At 40.8% G+C, this 18,863-nt stretch overlaps 2 protein-coding genes and 1 long non-coding RNA gene across 3 annotated transcripts in view; 2 read left to right on the forward strand and 1 right to left on the reverse strand.

Moving 5' to 3' along the window:
- Positions 1-235, forward strand: part of LOC120991201 — a 26,162-nt gene extending 25,927 nt beyond the window's left edge. The window contains exon 3 of the long non-coding RNA XR_005776554.1: positions 174-235. This is a non-coding gene — a long non-coding RNA (uncharacterized LOC120991201). The remainder of the gene's footprint in view (positions 1-173) is intronic.
- LOC120991121 overlaps positions 1-18,863 on the reverse strand; it is a 496,450-nt gene that overhangs the window by 128,574 nt on the left and 349,013 nt on the right. The window lies entirely within an intron of this gene.
- On the forward strand, positions 4,323-18,214 carry LOC120991884 (zinc finger protein 2 homolog). Its single transcript, XM_040420627.1, has 3 exons — positions 4,323-4,956; positions 6,604-6,690; positions 16,731-18,214. Exons 1-3 carry the CDS (start codon positions 4,323-4,325, stop codon positions 18,212-18,214), a joined length of 2,205 nt encoding a protein of 734 aa, XP_040276561.1.

Here is an 18,863-nt window from a genome sequence, read left to right on the forward strand (position 1 = left end):
GCTCCTTTTCAGATGCTAGGGCTATCTCAGCACAGGTGTGAGGAACAGAATCATTGTTATTTCCCACGATAACTATACCTAGAAGTTGAAGGGAGCTGAGAGAAGTGTCTGATCTATAGACAGATCTACAGGAGGCCATGTATTCAGTCACTGTGTGCTTGTGTTCTCCATAGATGGATCCAGGAGGAGAAATCCACCAGAGAGATGTCCCGTCCTTTGTATTCCCAGGACTGTCCAGAGAGAAGGTCCCAGAGAACCCTCAGGTAGATGGAGCTGAGCCCTGTACACATCTATATAGGGGGTCCTGCAGTCATAGAGGGGTCATAGATTGTGGGGGTCTCTTCTGTGGATCTGTTAGATTTCCCACCTGTCTGCTGTATTGTACTGAATTGTTACAGATTGATAAATCAGGGGGAAGATCTGACTGATATTAAAGTGGAGGATGAAGAAGAGCGGATGATGGGCGATCTCCCATGTAAGATTGAGGTGGAGGAAGACATTCCAGGAGATGTCACCACAGGTATGGAATCATGAATGGAGAAAGTGACTTCAGGTTCTGTCCTTGGTGCCTTCAGGGCAGGAGGAGAATCTGATCACCGGCTGCTGCGCTGCTCTTTAATTGGACCATTACATTATGAAGGGTTTCCCTTATCCAGCTGACATCTGCTGACCACATGACTTCCGCTCTTTGTTGCCCCATCCCCTTAGACAGAATGTGACAGTTACTTCTTTAACCCCTTAATGACCACTTATATGGCTTATTACGGTGTTCACTAAGGGGCCTTAGACTGGGCCGCCACTTTTTCACAGGGAAGCGGGGACCCAGCTCTTACATGAGAGCCGGGGTCCTGATCTAACAGCCCGACCAACAGGAGTGCCGATCCGGACAGTTTAACACTTTACATGCCATGGGCAATGGCTCCCGCTGCATGTAAAGCACTGACAGAGGGAGCGAACTCCCTCTGTCTCCCATGGGGACCCTGCAAATGTGATTGTGGGGGTGCCGATGTGTGTAAAGGCAGGCTGGGGTCTTATGAAGGCCCCAAGCCTGCCTTGAGTAGTTTCCAGCAGGCTGTGCGTCTCTGGGGCAACCTGCTGGTCAGTGTCAGTATAGCAGACATTAAAATGCAATGAAATATAGGGATAATGCATTGCATTTTAAAATCAATCTGAAAATTGTTTGTTATAGTCCCCTTGTGGGACTATTAAGTGGAAAAAAAAAAACACATTTTTTAAATAAAAAAAATTACAGTAAAAAAAATGCTTTTTTCCATTGAAAATACGCTTTTTAATTTAAAAAAATTGCAAAAGAAAATCTCCCTATATGTTTGGTACTGCCGCGTCCGTGACGACCCGGACTACATAAATATCCTGTAAATTATCACCTACGGTGAACGCCGTAAAAAAATAAATGATAGAATTGCAAATTTATTCTCAGTTGCCACGGAAAAAACTTAATAACAAGTGATCAAAAAGCGTAATTTAGGGTACTTTTCACACTTGCGTTAAAATTTTCTGGTATTGAGTTCCGTCCTAGGAACTCAATACCGGAATATAACTGACCAGTTTTATCCTAATGCATTCTGAATGCAGAGCAAATCCGTTCAGGATGCATCAGGATGTCTTCAGTTCAGTCACTGTACGGTTTTTGGACAGAAAAAATTCTGCAGCATGCTCCAGTAATTTCTCTGTCCAAAATTCCAGAACGCTTGCCTTGCATTATTTTCCATTGAAATGCATTAATGCCGGATCTGGCCCCAAGTGTTCCGGCAAAACGGATCCGGTTTTGCGCTCTGCGCTTGCACAGACCTTTAACCCCTTAAGGACTAGGCCCTATTTCACCTTACGGACTTGTCCATTTTTTTGCAAATCTGACCAGGGTCACTTTAAGTGGTGATAACTTTAAAACGCTTTGACTTATCCAAGCCATTCTGAGATTGTTTTTTCGTCACATATTGTACTTCATGACACTGGTAAAATGAAGTAAAAAAAAAAATCATTTTTATTTATAAAAAAATACCAAATTTACCAAAAATCTGTAAAAAAAAATAGCAAATTTTCAAGTTTCAATTTCTCTACTTCTATAACACATAGTAATACCTCCAAAAATAGTTATTATTTTACATTCCCCATATGTCTACTTCATGTTTGGATCATTTTGGGAATGATATTTTATTTTTTGGGGATGTTACAAGGCTTAGAAGTTTAGAAGCAAATCTTGAAATTTTTCTGAAATTTTCAAAAACCCAATATTTAGGGACCAGTTCAGGTCTGAAGTCACTTTGCGAGGCTTACATAATAATAACCACCCAAAAAATGACCCCAATCTATAAACTACACCCCTCAAGGTATTCAAAGCTGATTTTACTAACTTTGTTAACCCTTCAGGTGTTCCACAAGAATTAATGGAAAATAGAGATACAATTTCAAAATTTCACTTTTTTGGCAGATTTTCCATTTTAATAATTTTTTTCCAGTTACAAAGCAAGGGTTAACAGCAAAACCAAACTCCATATTTATGGCCCTGATTCTGTAGTTTAATAAACACCCCATATGTGGTGGTAAACTACTGTACGGGCACACGGCAGGGCGCAGAAGGAAAGGAATGCCATATGGTTTTTTGGAAGGCAGATTTGCTGGACTGTTTTTTTTTGACACCATGTCCCATTTGAAGCCCCCCAGATGCACCCCTAGAGTAGAAACTCCAAAAAAGTGGCCCCATTTTAGAAACTACGGGATAGGGTGGCAGTTTTGTTGGTACTAGTTTAGGGTACATATGATTTTTGGTTGCTCTATATTACCCTTTTTGTGAGGCAAGATAACAAGAAATAGCTGTTTTGGCACCGTTTAAATTTTTTGTTATTTACAACATTCATCTGACAGGTTAGATCATGTGATATTTTTATAGACCAGGTTGTCACGGATGCGGCGATACCTAATATGTATACTTTTTTTATTTATGTAAGTTTTACACAATGATTTCTTTTTTGAAGCAAAAAAAATCATGTTTTAGTGTTTCCATAGTCTGAGAGCCATAATATTTTTAGTTTTTGGGCGATTACCTTGGGTAGGGTATGATTTTTGCGGGATGAGATGACCGTTTTATTGGCACTATTTTGGGGTGCGTGTGACTTTTTGATCGCTTGCTATTACACTTTTTGTGATGTAAGGTGACAAAAAATGGTTTATTTAGCACAGGTTTTATTTTTTACGGTGTTCATCTGAGGGGTTAGGTCATGTGATATTTTTATAGAGCCGGTCGATACGAATGCGGCGATACCAAATATGTATACTTTTTTATTTATTTATGTAAGTTTTACACAATAACAGCCTTTTTAAAACAAAAAAAAATTATGTTTTAGTGTCTCCATATTCTGAGCCATAGTTTTTTTATTTTTTGGCCGATTGTCTCCGGTAGGGGCTCATTTTTTGCGGGATGAGGTGACGGTTAGATTGGTACTATTTTGGTGGGCAAACGCCTTTTTGATCGCTTGCTGTTGTACTTTTTGTGATGTAAGGGGACAAAAAAATAGTTTATTTAGCACAGTTTTTATTTTTTATGGTGTTCATCTGAGGGGTTAGGTCATGTGATATGTTTATAGAGCCGGTTCGATACGGACGCGGCGATACCTAATATGTATACTTCCCCCCCCCCCCCATTTTTTTACTAATTTCTTTTTACTTTATTTGGGGAAAATGACGTTTTTGTTTATTTTTACTTGAAACTTAATTTTTGGGGGGGAAAACTTTATTTTTTTCAACTTTTTTTTTCACTTTATTTTTTGTCCCACTTTGGGACTTGAACTTTTGGGGGTCTAATCCTTTACAATGCATTCCAATACTTCTGTATTGGAATGCATTGGCTGTATGAGTAATACAGTGTGTATTACTCATACAGCTTCCGGCCTGTGAGATTCAGGGGGCTGGATCTCACAGGATCGTCACCGGAAGGCAGCGCGATGCCTTCCTTAGGCATCGCGCTGCCTTCCATGCCATCGGCTCCCCCCCACAGCCCCATGGGGACCCGATGGCACCGCCGACCACCGCCGCCGCACCAGGTAAAAGCTGCAAACCGCAGGTCTGAATTGACCTGCGGTTTGCGGCGATCGCCAACACGGGGGGTCACGGGACCCTTCCCTCGCATTTAGCCGTGGTGCCTGCGCAATGATTTGTCCACCATCTTCCCCGGTGGCACACTCTGCGCGGATCTGGTCCTCTGGCGGAGATTTATTGATGATATTGTATTTATATGGAAAGGGAGTGAACCGTCACTAAAAAAGTTTTTAAAGAATATTAATAAAAATGAATTTTATTTGCAATTCATGCCCACCTATAGCACTCAAGAAGTAAACTTCCTAGACCTAACGATCAAAATTCAAAGAAATAAAATAGTAACTCAGACATACTCCAAGCCTACAGACAGCAACAGTTTTATCTCCCTGGACAGTTGTCACCTTCCGGTCTGGCTTACCAACATCCCACGCAGCCAATATATTCGCCTGAGAAGGAATTGTACACTAAGCGAACAATTTGAACAGGAGGCAGACAATCTAAGTAAAAAATTTGAGGAAAAGGGATATAATGTCATTGAATTAGATAAAATTAAACAGGAGGTTCTAAAGAGAGAGCGAAAATCACTCATACAAAAGAATGAAGAGACTAGCAAGAAGAATGTATATAACAAAACACAAGAAAATCCTGATTTCAACATACCGATAATCACTCAGTACCATGGAAAACTATTCCAATTCAGACAAATTATAAAAAAACACTGGGATATTCTTAAACATGACAAAATCATTGGGGAGAAATTACCCATGGCACCTAAATTCATCTTCAGGAAGTCAAAAAACTTGGGGAATATGATAGCTCCATCTATCAGAACCAATAAGGATGGAAATAGGAAGAAACTGAGTGTACCTGAAGATAAACAGGGATTTTTTCCATGCAGAACGTGTAAGGCTTGTCTAGCCTCAAGACAAAAAGAAATTATTAAAGAAATCACCACTGACAATAATACATATAAGATTAAAAACCATTTAACTTGCCACTCGAAGTGGGTCATCTACCATATAAGATGTCCATGTGGGAAGATCTACATAGGAAGGACAAAGCGTGAACTTAAAATCAGGATATGGGAGCATATAAAAAACATCAATAAAAAATTTGTAGGCCACTCACTGTCACGCCACTATAGTGACAAGCATAAGGGCAAATTCGAAGGCTCTTTTTTTGGAGGAGTAGAACAAATTAGGCAGGACCCCAGAGGAGGCGATTTTTATCAAAGTGATGTCTCGCAAAGAGAGCGAATGGATCTATAACTTAAACACCTTGGCTCCAATTGGTCTCAACCAAGAAATACAATTATTTGCTTTCCTATAATCTACAAATCCCGGCAATCTACAACTTACTGTACCATGGGCCTCTAAGATGAAAAAGGACAGAAACATAACCATCAAAACGGAGGTAAAATCAATAAAAAACAAAAAATAAAATATAAAAAATTATAAATAAAATAAGATATAACCAATACTCAGTAGTGACAACTTAATATATTATAGACTGCCAATAGGGAACAAATAATAATGAATATATAAAGAAACCATGTAGGAGCGATTACTTATGGGCAAACCCTCCCTTACAAACATCACAGTGTTTCTCTCTGCTTCAGCGCGGCCTTATAAACAAATGACTGTTCCCATGGAAACCAAGAAGCTTATAAACCAGTGAAGCGGGCTCCATAGCTATCCCTGAGGAAGGAATACGATTATTCCGAAACGCGTCGGAGGTATTGTGGACCAGAGAAGCTTCCGTAGCTTTAGGTGTGACGTCACACGTTAGGTTTCCAGGACAACTACCAAACATTGCTTCCGAGAGCGCGTGCAAGTTACCGGCCGGGGCTACGCGCGTGCCACGAGGAAATCAGAAGACACCGCCAGCAGAGACACTGAAAGAATTTAACAACCGCAGGAGAAGGACTTTATGAAACGGAATGAATCCAGCAGTATGAGTATATCTACCAACAAGCACGTTCACCAGTAAGTAACTGCTGGCTTTTTTATATCTGCTCCTCACTTATTGGATCTTACCTTCCACATATTTCTAGGAGACACTGATACACCGGGACTTTTACATCATATGACAATTTCAGCCAGTGCATATCTCCAACTCACGTGTGCCAATACTATTTATGCACCGCGGTGGAGTTTGACACTTAGTCAGCGCGGGTTCAATTCTGTTGTTCTAATAGTTCATCCGGAAATGTGTTTCCCTCCACCCCTCATTAGTGATTACCTTTCTTATCCTGTCTTAGCCCTGCAGAATCACTTTTTTAGTGTCCATGGAGGGGAACTCCTTCTTCCATTGGAGGAAGAGCTTTTCTGCAGTATTTTCCTGCTTGATGTCCCTAATTCCCTGATACAGTTCCGATAGTGATTTTCTCCTATGTCCCTGACATATTATTATTGGAAATGAACCCCTTGAGTTGGAGGTATGCTAACAGGTGTTCATTCCCTAACTGATGTAGTTCCTTAAGTTCAGTGAAAGAATAATAACGCTTTTCTTGCATATTCCACACATCCTTTGCATACTTCATGCCCGCAGCCCTCCATCTCACAAAGTGTTTAGATTCTAACCCTGCTGGGAATTCCGGGTGTCCCCAGATGCCCATATATTTTGAGAGCAAGAAAGGTAGGTCGAATATTTTACGTGACCCTTTCCAAGTAGCTATGGTATCTTTCACTAATAAAGTGGTTCTACCTGAAGCAGGTATTGCCGCACATTTGGTGTGTAATAATGCTTCCATGGGTGCACTAATTGTGCCTCCAGGGTATGGTTGGTATAGAAGTTAGTGCCAAAGATCCAGTCAGTCCTGTATCTCATAAGGCTGGCCAAGTTATAATATCTCAGGTTCCGACAATCCTAGGCCTCCCAAAGTTTTGGGTAGTTGCAACTTAGCCAGCAATATCCTAGGCCTCCTTCTCGCCCATTTGAAAGATCTAAATGCAGATTCCAGAGTGTTAATATCGGAGTGTTTAAGGAGGAGAGGAATGGTTTGCATGGGGTAGAGGAGCTTTGATATACACATCATTTTTAAAAGCTCACCCTCACCTTCCCCCCCCCCATCCCCAGTGATAATGGATATTTCATCCAGCGCTCTATATCAACTAGAATCTTTTTAATCCATGGTGGATAGTTTAATATATACAGGGATTCTTGTCGTTTCCCAATGTGGATACCTAGATACTTTATGGGTCTGGAAGCTATTTGTATTGGTACGTCTAGAGGTTGGTCTCCTTCCCTTGATGGATTGCAGCCCAAGAACAGAACCTCCAACTTGGTTGCATTTACCTTGAAACCTGACAGGTTGCCAAATTCTGCTAAGAGCTGGAATAGGTGTTTCAAGTCTCTGTGTGGGTGTTCCAACAGGTCATCAGTGAAGAGTGCGTGTTTGAGCTCTGTACTACCTATCCTGATGCCCTCTATATTGTTTCTCATTCCTAGTTTGAGGGACAATGGTTCTATTGCCAGATGAATATAAGTGAGGAAAGTGGGCAGCCCCACCTGGTGCCTTTCCACAAGCTGAAAGGGCTGGAGAGAAATCCAGGGGTATGTATTCTAGTTTGAGGGTTAGTATATAGTGCCGTAAGATATTGCCGGAATGGGCCACGGAAGCCCATGCTGTCTAATACAATTCCCATCCATCCCCAGTCTACATTGTCAAAATCTTTCTCAGCATCAATAGTGACTATAGCTGGGGATGGATGAATCTCAGGGCGCATCTTCACCTCGTCTAGGACTGTCAGAACCTTATGAATGTTTGTAACTGCAGCCCTTCCTTGTACAAAGCCTACTTGTGCTGGGGCTTTCAACCTCGGCAATATGAGTGCCAGTCTGTCAGTATTTTAGATGCTGTCTTAAGGTCGACATTGATCAATGAGATTGGGCGATATGATGCTGCTAATGTAGGGTCTTTTACCAGGTTTTGGCAAAAACCTTTATATGTGCCGTATTTGTTTCAGTTGGTATACCTGTACCATGCATAAATCCCGTGTATATTTGGTAGAGCGTTGGGGCTATGTCCTGGGATAATATGCGAAAGAATTCCCCTGTATCACCATCGGGTCCAGGAGCCTTACCCAATGTTTAATGGCTTTAGTGATGTCTTCTGTGGTAATTGGGGCGTTAAGTGATTCCCTGTCTAGTTCTGATAGTGTTGGTAGTGGGATGTCTTTCAACCAGTCATCTACTCCCTCTACTGGTTTCAGAGGAGATCCGTACAGAGTGTTTTAAAAGTCTCTCAGGATTTGATTTGTTTCTTTCGGGTGAGAACTCAACCCTCCGTGTCTATCTCTAAGGGTTGGTATATTGGTCGAGGGTCTCTGTCCCTTGGCTAATCTGGCTAGTAGACTACCTGCTTTATTTCCATAGCGAAATAAATATGCTTCCCAATGTGATTGTGATTTCCCATTGTTGAAGCCATATCTCATATTCTACATTATCTTGTTGCCACCGTTTCTGCAAGGAAGGAGATGGGCAATTCTGGAAAGCGGTGTAAGCATCTTTCAGAGTGTCGCTCAACTGGGCGAGCTTCAGTTTGACCGAGCGTTTCCTATTGTACATGTAGGCCATTCTATTCTTTCCCGCATCCCATAGTAGTTGAGGATTAGACATCTCCTCGTTATCATGTTTATACTCTAGCCACCAGCCTCAAGGAAGGTCCCGGAAGTCCTCATCATTGATCAAATTAGAGGGAAATCACCCAAGGAAGTCTTCTCCCTTAGGTATATACTCCCGGAGCATTATCGAGACCGGTAAATGATCAGAGATAACCATATCTTCTATTTTTGGCTCCGAGAAGCACACGATACTCCTCCTATTAATTAAGATGTAGTCTAGGCATGATCATAAAAAATGGATATGCGAGAAACGCGTGTACTCCCTACCCTCAGGGTTGAATAGTCGCCATGTGTCAACTAGGTCTGCATCTCTGATAAGATGGGCCAGTCTCATATCTTTAGTTCCCTGCTTATTCCCCATCCCACCCCCTTCTTCTGTCCTCCTCCTGGCTAACCACTGCATTCTGGTCGCCTCCTATAATTCTCATTTCGAGAGGATCCCGGGATAATGCCCTCTAAGGGTGACGAAAAATTCCACATTAGGCTCATTAGGGCCATAAATATTATATATGCTAATATCACCACCTGGAGAGGTCAGATGTAGATGTGAGATCCTTCCCACATAGTCATGGTTGTGTGTTAGCACGGTGTAAGGGAGACCACGCTGCAGCAGTGTAAGTACTCCTTCTTTTTTACCCACAGCCTCTGAACCATATACTTCCCCCACCCAGAGATGTTTCATGCGGAAGAAATCACTTTCTAAAATATGAGTCACCTGTAGGAGGGCAATGTCCACTTTCAAACGCCTAAGATGTTTCAGGACCATCATACGTTTGCTAGGGGACCTTAAACCCTTTATTCCAAGACGCTATCTTCAAAGGACTAGTCATTAGGGAAACCTTTGTTGCGCTGAACTAATCCACCCCGTCAGAACAGAGAGCGCAATGTATCCCCTCAACTCCCCTAACTCTAACCTGTAACAATGATAGGTTGCTAATGGTAGAAGCATTCTCTGCAACCTTCGAAAGTAGAAAGATCTCTACTGGCACTATTATATCGGACTTCAATTTTTTCTAGCAGAAGGAACATTAAATATAACCATAACATGAGTGACCCCACCCATAAGCTTCCACAAAGCATAACCGTGTAAAGTATTAAGTAGAATGGTAAAAGAAAAAGAAAAAAAATATCTAGTAAAAATAATAAGACATAAAGCCTCCTTCGGCTCTATCAATATCTCACTGGGAGGTGTTAGGGGCTAACTCAAATGCCGACTTTTCCGTTGGCGGGTCTTTGCAGCGCCTGCCATCAGCGTGGGCACCATCAGGTGTATAGGCAAAATCAAGACCAAACATTAAAGTTCAATTAACGGTTTCCCACCTAGTGTCCGCTTCCAATCACAATTTTCAGGTTATACTCTCGACATATTAACAGCAACAAACCCCCAGCATGTGAATATGAAGCGGAATACTTATCTCCCTCAGGAACGTGTTGCTGTTCATTAATTCTGAAGATTAGGAGTAGGAGATCCTCGTTTCTGGGCGGAGGGCGTCCGGTCAGTGCTTGTGGTCATCCTATCACTCCTCTTTTTGAAGAGTTGTCGAGGTTTCTTCTGTATAGGTGCGAGCCAAGAGTGTTCTGATTCCTTGGCGGGATCCCATCAGGACGTGGGTGGCCTCTTCTGGATCGACGAAGGTTGTTGACCCATCTGGATGGAATATTTTTAAGGTGGCGGGAAATAATAAAGAGAAGCCGTTTGGTTTTTAAAGCGTGCGGAGCAAATAGGGGCGAAAGCACGTCTGCACTGAGTCACTTTAGCAGAAAAGTCTCCAAATAATAGAATTCGGTGGCCTTGCAGTGTCACAACACCACCTCCCTGCTTGTAAGCTCGCAATATAGCTGCTTTGTCCGAATAATCTAGATACTTTACAATAACTTGACATGTTCTGTTACCATGAGCTGATGTCGCAGATGGTCTATTCTGTCTATTGACTAAGTAGAGGAGAGGGGCACACCTACATAAGATAATCAAATGGAGCTGCAGCCAATACGTTTAAACTATTTATTTGTCACAATAAAATAAGGTACCTCAATAAATCATAAAATACATTCAATAAAATACAGTTAATACATAAATAAGTTCTAATATTATTACGTATTATTCTGCATTATTTTGCATCATCACAATCCCATATTGATTATACTTTATATTACAACACATATTTTTACATCCAGATATATACATATATGATGCGGTTTGACCGTGGACACCTGTATATGGGGATCAACATCTATGATCCATAATGAATAGGGATGTAGACACGGTTAAACAGCAGGGAATATGATGAAATGAAGCAGAATAATGAGTGGAATTGTATCATTACTAGTATAGAATAGACACCTAATATGAGCAATGAACGATCCATTGGGTAATTCTGTAAATTATACTATACATAATATATGTTGATCATTATTTTAGACTTTTAAATTTTTAATCTTTTATCCTTTTACTATTTTATTATGTTATAATCTTGAAGTGCGGTATTCTTAATAATTTGATCTTGCTTGTATCCCTACATGCAACCATATAAAGATCAAATATTGTGTTTATAAGGATAAAACGCACAAAAACCGCATCAGATTGAAAAACAAGCAATATCAAATATTAACCACATCCAAAGATATATGAAATGACGATTAAATATAAATCACATGTCATATGCAAACAATCTTGTATCAGTAAGCAATTCTAAACTAAACTTATATTAAATTCGATTATTATGTTTTTAGGACTTTGTTCACATGAAAGACCGTCTTTTTTAAATATCATACCATCAGCCAATACGTTTATTTTACTTTTTTACACACATGTATATACACATATATATATATATATATATTACTATGTATTTTTGACATTTAGAGTATATTTATAGGTATATATTCATATGCAAATAATTAAATAACCAAATGTTAAATAGCCGGGAATCCTAAATCCAGATTTTCTGTTCCACTTCATGATGACGAAATAAATCATAATGAACAGATGGCTCTAGCCCTATATAAACTCTTTGACAACAGACGAGACTTGACCACTGAGGAAGGAGTCACTGCCAACTCCGAAACGCGTCTGGTGCACAAGTCTCGAGTAAAGCAAGCAAGAAACCGCAGCGTATTATCTGCGCAACATTTGGAGTTCTTTGAAGCGCTTTCTACACAGCAGACAGGAAGAAATTCAAGTCCTTCTGTGTCTACACCAACAGACACCAAAGTAACGCCGACAATTCAAGTGGGTCAGAGTATACAGACCCCGGCGTCTAAACGGACAGTTTCTTTCCCTGTCACGGTACCCTGCTCACATATACCGAGAGCGGACCGGAACTGAGACCTCTTGTGCTGCAACACGTGGGACGCCACGCTGAGCACGAGTGATCGGTCACTTCACCGCTTCAAACAGTGAGTAGTGTGTTCACACACAGCAAGCCACTATAACGCATTATTTGATATGCTGTAACAATCAGCAAGCAATATTACGAGACTTTGTACACTATTGCAACATACTAGCCTTAGCTGCTAGTCATTACCTAACACCAGCAGAGACATAGCGCATTTATCATTGCGCATTTGGATTTATTCATTATCAAACCTACGATTTCCTATTGGGTACCAGTGACACCCCATACTGGTTATTTGAGTCCACACAGATGGTTATTTATGTATTAACTGTATTTTATTGAATGTATTTTATGATTTATTGAGGTACCTTAGTTTATTGTGACAAATAAATAGTTTAAACGTATTGGCTGCAGCTCCATTTGATTATCTTATGTAGGTGTGCCCCTCTCCTCTACTTAGTCAATTCACTTACCTAGAAGATTGGGGATATCTTTCTTTTAGGGGGAGCACCCATTCCGTATTAACTGGAGGGTGAGCCAATCCAATCTTATTCCTATTCTGTCTATTGTTGGTTTCAGGTGGGACGCCTTTGCCCACCCTATGTGCCCTTTCCACCTTACAACGAGTCAATAGTCCCAGGGCCTCCGGTAGTTCATACTCATAGATGGCGGTGAGATCTCTGGCTGGGATACTCTCTGGGAGGCCAACTATGCGGAGATTACTCCGCATTGAGTGGTTTTCGAGGTCATCTATCTTGCCCCAGAGTCTGGCATTTTCAGCCAGGGCTTTGGTGAGGTGAGCATGGGCTGACTTGTTCTCAGCTTCAACTGCCGCCACTCTGGCCTCCAACTCGTCGAGGCGTGTGGTATTTTGTGTGACCTTGGATTGCAGGGCCAAAAAGGACTGTGACACTGTGGAGGAGCTTCCTGGAGGTCAGGTAGAATGCGGGCAACAACTTGCACAGCTAGATATTTATAGTCTATGTCCAGCCTATCCCCCTCCATATCTGGAGTAGGGTTTTCTGAGTCCGTTATGACCGGGGCTTGCGAGCCTCCGTCTTCTTCTATTTGCGCCGCTATTTTGGCTTCTGTTCGCACCTTGCAGAGCTTTGCAGGATTTCTTTGAGATTTTCTCCCCATGGGTATTACGAATCGGTCCATAAACCGGTGATCGGCTATTCAAATACATTTTCCTGACTGTTTGTAGTGTTGGAGCAATCCGTTTTTAGGGGATAATGCACTTTGTGGTGCTACAGGGGACGGAGCTCCTGGCACATGACGCCTTCCATGTTGGCGCCGGAACCGGAAGTCCTGCTGGGGCTTTTTATGTTCTTTCAAGAAATAAAATTAATTAAAGCTAAATAATATATTACAAATAAATGATTCCATTGACAAATACAACTCATGTCACAAAATACAAGTCATAATTTTTTTTTACTTTTTCTGTAGTTTTGGTAGGAGTAGTGAAACATAAGTCCTCACACAGCCACAGACAAAAATATTAAAGTTTTAGGTCTTGGAATATAACAATGAAAAAAAAAAAAAAAGATTGTTAATTTAAAGAGGACCTTTCATCAGTATAATTTTAATAAACTAATAACCCTACCTAATAGTGCGGCTTCCACTGATGTTCCCCCTTTTTTTTTTTTTTTCAAATCGGCCACCGAATGTTGAAATAATAGCCCCGTTTGTTCTGCTGCAGCGCCTGTCACTCAAGCGCTTTTTTGTATGGGGCGTTGCTAAACATTTTTCTTTGCTATGGGCCTTGGCTGAGAGCGCAGCCAATCAGAGCGCTCCTCTCGCAGCCAGGCAGAAGGAGCTAAAGTGCAGCGATGTCTAGGGGATGATTATGATACTTACCCTGCCGCTCGTACCGCTGCTTCCACACCCGTCGCGTCCCTCGGCCTGTCTATCTGATCTTTCGCTGATCTTTCTATCTGATCTGCCTGGCTGAGAGAGGAGCGCTCTGATTGGCTGCGCTCTCAGCCAAGGCCCATAGCAAAGAAAAAAGTTTAGCAACGCCCCATACAAAAAAGCGCTTGAGTGACAGGCGCTGCAGCAGAACAAACGGGGCTATTATTTCAACATTCGGTGGCCGATTTAAAAAAAAAAAAAAAAGGGGGAACATCAGTGGAAGCCACACTATTAGGTAGGGTTATTAGTTTATTAAAATTATACTGATGAAAGGTCCTCTTTAATGACAACTAGCTTAGTCATTAAGTGGTTAAAGATGTTTGGTTCTGTGTTTGGCTTCCTTTCGGTGCACTCCAGTCTCCATGATTATTAGGAAGCTCCGATGTCACATGTGATTATTGTACAGACCACAGACGTCTCAGTGATGATTACCTGCACTCACAGGACACTTCATTAGCTCCACCTTCTTAATTCTTCATAGGACCCTCGTTCCCCTTAGAACATCTTGAATTCTTAGTGTAATTGACCCAACAAAGTGCAGGAAACCTTTATTATAGGTTCTGATTGATGACCTCACTTTGTCTATTCCACTGCATCCTGAAGAGGTCTATAAACCTGAGATCTGGTGTCTGTGCGGCCATTAGGCTATATAGACCGAATTGTCATGTCCGTGATTTAAGACTGAGATGTGTGCTTTACCGCATGGTAAAGCTATTTTTCTAAATGTAGATGGTGGTCATGATCAGATTCTCAGATGATCAGATTCTTAGCCCTTTGAGGTCATAGCGATTTTCCATTTTCGTTTCTGTACCTTCCCAGCATCCATCTGTTCCTTAAGTAACATGCTCCTTTCAGTGTACAGTCGTGGACAAAAGTTTTGAGAATGACACAAATATTAGTTTTCACAAAGTTTGCTGCTAAACTGCTTTTAGATCTTTGTTTCAGTTGTTTCTGTGATGTAGTGAAATAGAATTACACGCACTTCATACGTTTCAAAGGCTTTTATCAACATATACATTTATGCAAAGCGTCAGTATTTACAGTGTTGGCCCTTCTTTTTCAGGACCTCTGCAATTCGACTGGGCATGCTCTCAATCAACTTCTGGGCCAATTCCTAACTGATAGCAACCCATTCTTTTATAATCACTTCTTGGAGTTTGTCAGAATTAGTGGGTTTTTGTTTTTCCACCCGCCTCTTGAGGATTGACCACAAGTTCTCAATGGGATTAAGATCTGGGGAGTTTCCAGGCCATGGACCCAAAATGTCAACGTTTTGGTCCCCGAGCCACTTAGTTATCACTTTTGCCTTATGGCACGGTGCTAGATTGTGCTGGAAAATGCATTGTTCTTCACCAAACTGTTGTTGGATTGTTGGAAATAGTTGCTGTTGGAGGGTGTTTTGGTACCATTCTTTAGTCATGGCTGTGTTTTTGGGCAAAATTGTGAGTGAGCCCACTCCCTTGGATGAGAAGCAACCCCACACATGAATGGTCTCAGGATGCTTTACTGTTGGCATGACACAGGACTGATGGTAGCGCTCACCTTTTCTTCTCCGGACAAGTTTTTTTCCAGATGCCCCAAACAATCGGAAAGAGGCTTCATCTGAGAATATGACTTTGCCCCAGTCCTCAGCAGTCCATTCACCATACTTTCTGCAGAAGGTCAATCTGTCCCTGATGGTTTTTTTTGAGAGAAGTGGCTTCTTTGCTGCCCTTCTTGACACCAGGCCATCTTCCAAAAGTCTTTGCCTCACTGTGCGTGCAGATGCGCTCACACCTGCCTGCTGCCATTCCTGAGCAAGCTCTGCACTGGTGGCACTCTGAATCCTCTTTAGGAGACGATCCTGGCGCTTGCTGGACTTTCTTGGACGCCCTGAAGCCTTCTTAACAAGAATTGAACCTCTTTCCTTGAAGTTCTTGATGATCCTATAAATTGTTGATTGAGGTGCAATCTTAGTAGCCACAATATCCTTGCCTGTGAAGCCATTTTTATGCAACGCAATGATGGCTGCACTGTTTCTTTGCAGGTCACCATGATTAACAATGGAAGAACAATGATTTCAAGCATCACCCTCCTTTTAACATGTCAAGTCTGCCATTTTAACCCAATCAGCCTGACATAATGATCTCCAGCCTTGTGCTCGTCAACATTCTCACCTGAGTTAACAAGACGATTACTGAAATGATCTTAGCAGGTCCTTTAATAACAGCAATGAAATGCAATGGAAAAGTTTTTGGGGGATTAAGTTAATCTCACTCTTCATAACATTCTGTAATATATGCAAATTGCTATTATAAAAACTTAAGCAGCAACTTTTCCAATTTCCAATATTTATGTAATTCTCAAAACTTTTGCCCACGACTGTACCTCCTCCCCCGCTGCTGCTGTCTCATACAAGCTTAGTCCAGGCTGCAGTAAAATAACAGCAGAAGGAATTAGGAGGTGTAATTACACACTGAATCTGCTGCTGGAGGAAGGAGGATCTCTCGCACCAGAACCAGGGAAACTGCATCTTTTACTGAGCAGTGTGTGTTTTTCAGCAGCAGGTACAATAAAAGGACCATTAATGATGCTGACATAATCATTATCCAAGTCACGCCTCAAGACCTGTTTAAAAAGTCGGACATTAACTTATAGGATAGCTACTTTACATCTGGTGGCATTAGAGGCAGAGCTGGTTTATACGTTTATACCATATATCATATATCCAATTACAGCCTAATAGTAATGTTCTAGGTTTGTCCACTGAATAGTTTGAAAAATAATCACAAATTCTAATGTTTTTTTTTTTTTTTTTTCACAGAGCATTCCAGTAAAAATATTAAGGGCAAAGCTGTATTATCACTAAATTATAAAGAGGAAGCTGAAGATATCATGCACCGCTCCTCAGGAGAAAACCTCATTACCCTTAGTGTACACCCAGGACTTCAAAGTACAGATCTATTATATAACCCCCCTCATCAAGAGGGACCTTCCCCTGACCAATTACAGATTGTTACCGAAAATACAGGTCAGAAAGGGGATAAAAAGTTTCAGGGTGGTAAACAGTTTATAGAAGAATCAAGACTTTCTACACACAAAAGAATTCACACAGCAGAGCAGCTATACTCCTGTTTAGAATGTGGGAAATGTTTTACAAAAACATCACATCTTATTCAACATAAGAGAATTCACACAGGAGAGAAACCATATTCGTGTTCAGAATGTGGGAAATGTTTTACAGATAAATCAAATGTTGTTAGACATAGGACTAGTCACACAGGAGAGAAGCCATATTCATGTTCAGAATGTGGGAAATGTTTTACACAAAAAACAGATCTTGGTATACATGAGAGAAATCACACAGGAGAGAAGCCATATTCCTGTTCAGAATGTGGGAAATGTTTTACAAATAGACAATATCTTGTTATACATGAGAGAATTCACACAGGAGAGAAGCCATATTCATGTTCAGAATGTGGGAAATGTTTTACAAAGAGATCATATCTTGTTACACATAAGAGAAGTCACACAGGAGAGAAGCCATATTCATGTTCAGAATGTGGGAAATGTTTTACAAGGAGATCATATCTTGTTACACATGAGAGAAGTCACACAGGAGAGAAGCCATATTCATGTTTAGAATGTGGGAAATGTTTTACAAAGAGATCAAATCTTGTTGTACATCAGAGAGGTCACACAGGAGAAAAGCCATATTCATGTTCAGAATGTGGGAAATGTTTTACAAAGAGATCATATCTTGTTACACATGAGAGAAGTCACACAGGAGAGAAGACATATTCCTGTTCAGAATGTGGGAAATGTTTTACAAATAGACAATATCGTGTTACACATGAGAGAAGTCACACAGGAGAGAAGGCATATTCATGTTCAGAATGTGGGAAATGTTTTACAAAAACATCAAATCTTATTCAGCATAAGAGAATTCACACAGGAGAGAAACTATATTCATGTTCAGAATGTGGGAAATGTTTTACACAAAAAGCAGATCTTGTTAGACATGAGAGAAGTCACACAGGAGAGAAGCCATATTCATGTTCAGAATGTGTGAAATGTTTTACACAAAAAACAGATCTTGTTAGACATGAGAGAAGTCACACAGGAGAGAAACCATATTCATGTTCAGAATGTGGGAAATGTTTTACACTTAAATCATGTCTTGTTAGACATCAGAGAAGTCACACAGGAGAGAAACCATATTCATGTTCAGAATGTGGGAAATGTTTTACACTTAAATCATGTCTTGTTAGACATCAGAGAAGTCACACAGGAGAGAAGCCATTTTGATATATATATTATTTTTTTTATGTTTTGTAAGAAGGAACAAAAATTCTTAAACTTAGCAGATCAAGAGAAACTATATTGTTTTTTAGATTTGGCGAAAGCGATAAGAGCAAAATAGCATTTTAAATCCATCTTATTCACATAAGTTAAGTTTCGGGCTATATGGCAACAAGTATCACATGCTGCGAGTCTCAGAACAGTCTCAAAACGTGTCTGCAACTTGCTGTCATGCAGCTATTTTAGAGCTGAGATTTGGCAGTAGAAATACCTGCCAAACTGCACAAGTTGTAGTTGACCATGACTTGCATTGTGTTCTATCATGGAAAAGTCACATATGACCTGCAACCAAGAAGAATCCAAGTGTTGAAATTGATGTGTAGTGTGTCACATTGTGAACCCATTGACAGTCATTCTATGTAGTGTCATAATGCAACATATCATCTGATGTCACCGTGTATCTCCAGCTTAAAAGCCAATAAGAATATTTATGTTCTGGGTGGAATTATCCTGGATCAGCCAAACAACTGCATTATATTTCTTGGAAGAGAAGAAGAGCCTTGTTTACTTGCAGAGCAGTGAAGATGAACTGCCCCCATGAACCTTGCTTCTCATCACTGTATTCACACCTCCACCCACACTGCGGGAGAGTCCA

This window comes from Bufo bufo, chromosome 2 (assembly GCF_905171765.1).
Source record: "Bufo bufo chromosome 2, aBufBuf1.1, whole genome shotgun sequence".
In the NCBI taxonomy this organism is placed as follows: Eukaryota; Metazoa; Chordata; class Amphibia; order Anura; family Bufonidae; genus Bufo; species Bufo bufo.

Excerpts from the sequence above, each read along its gene's own strand:
- LOC120991884 (XM_040420627.1), top strand. The coding sequence starts at position 4,323 with ATGCCCACCTATAGCACTCAAGAAGTAAACTTCCTAGACCTAACGATC. Across the intron at positions 4,957-6,603 it reads ATTTTTTCCATGCAGAACGT|CCCTCCATCTCACAAAGTGT; the intron begins GTAAGGCTTGTC and ends TCATGCCCGCAG. Across the intron at positions 6,691-16,730 it reads ATATTTTGAGAGCAAGAAAG|AGCATTCCAGTAAAAATATT; the intron begins GTAGGTCGAATA and ends TTTTTTTCACAG.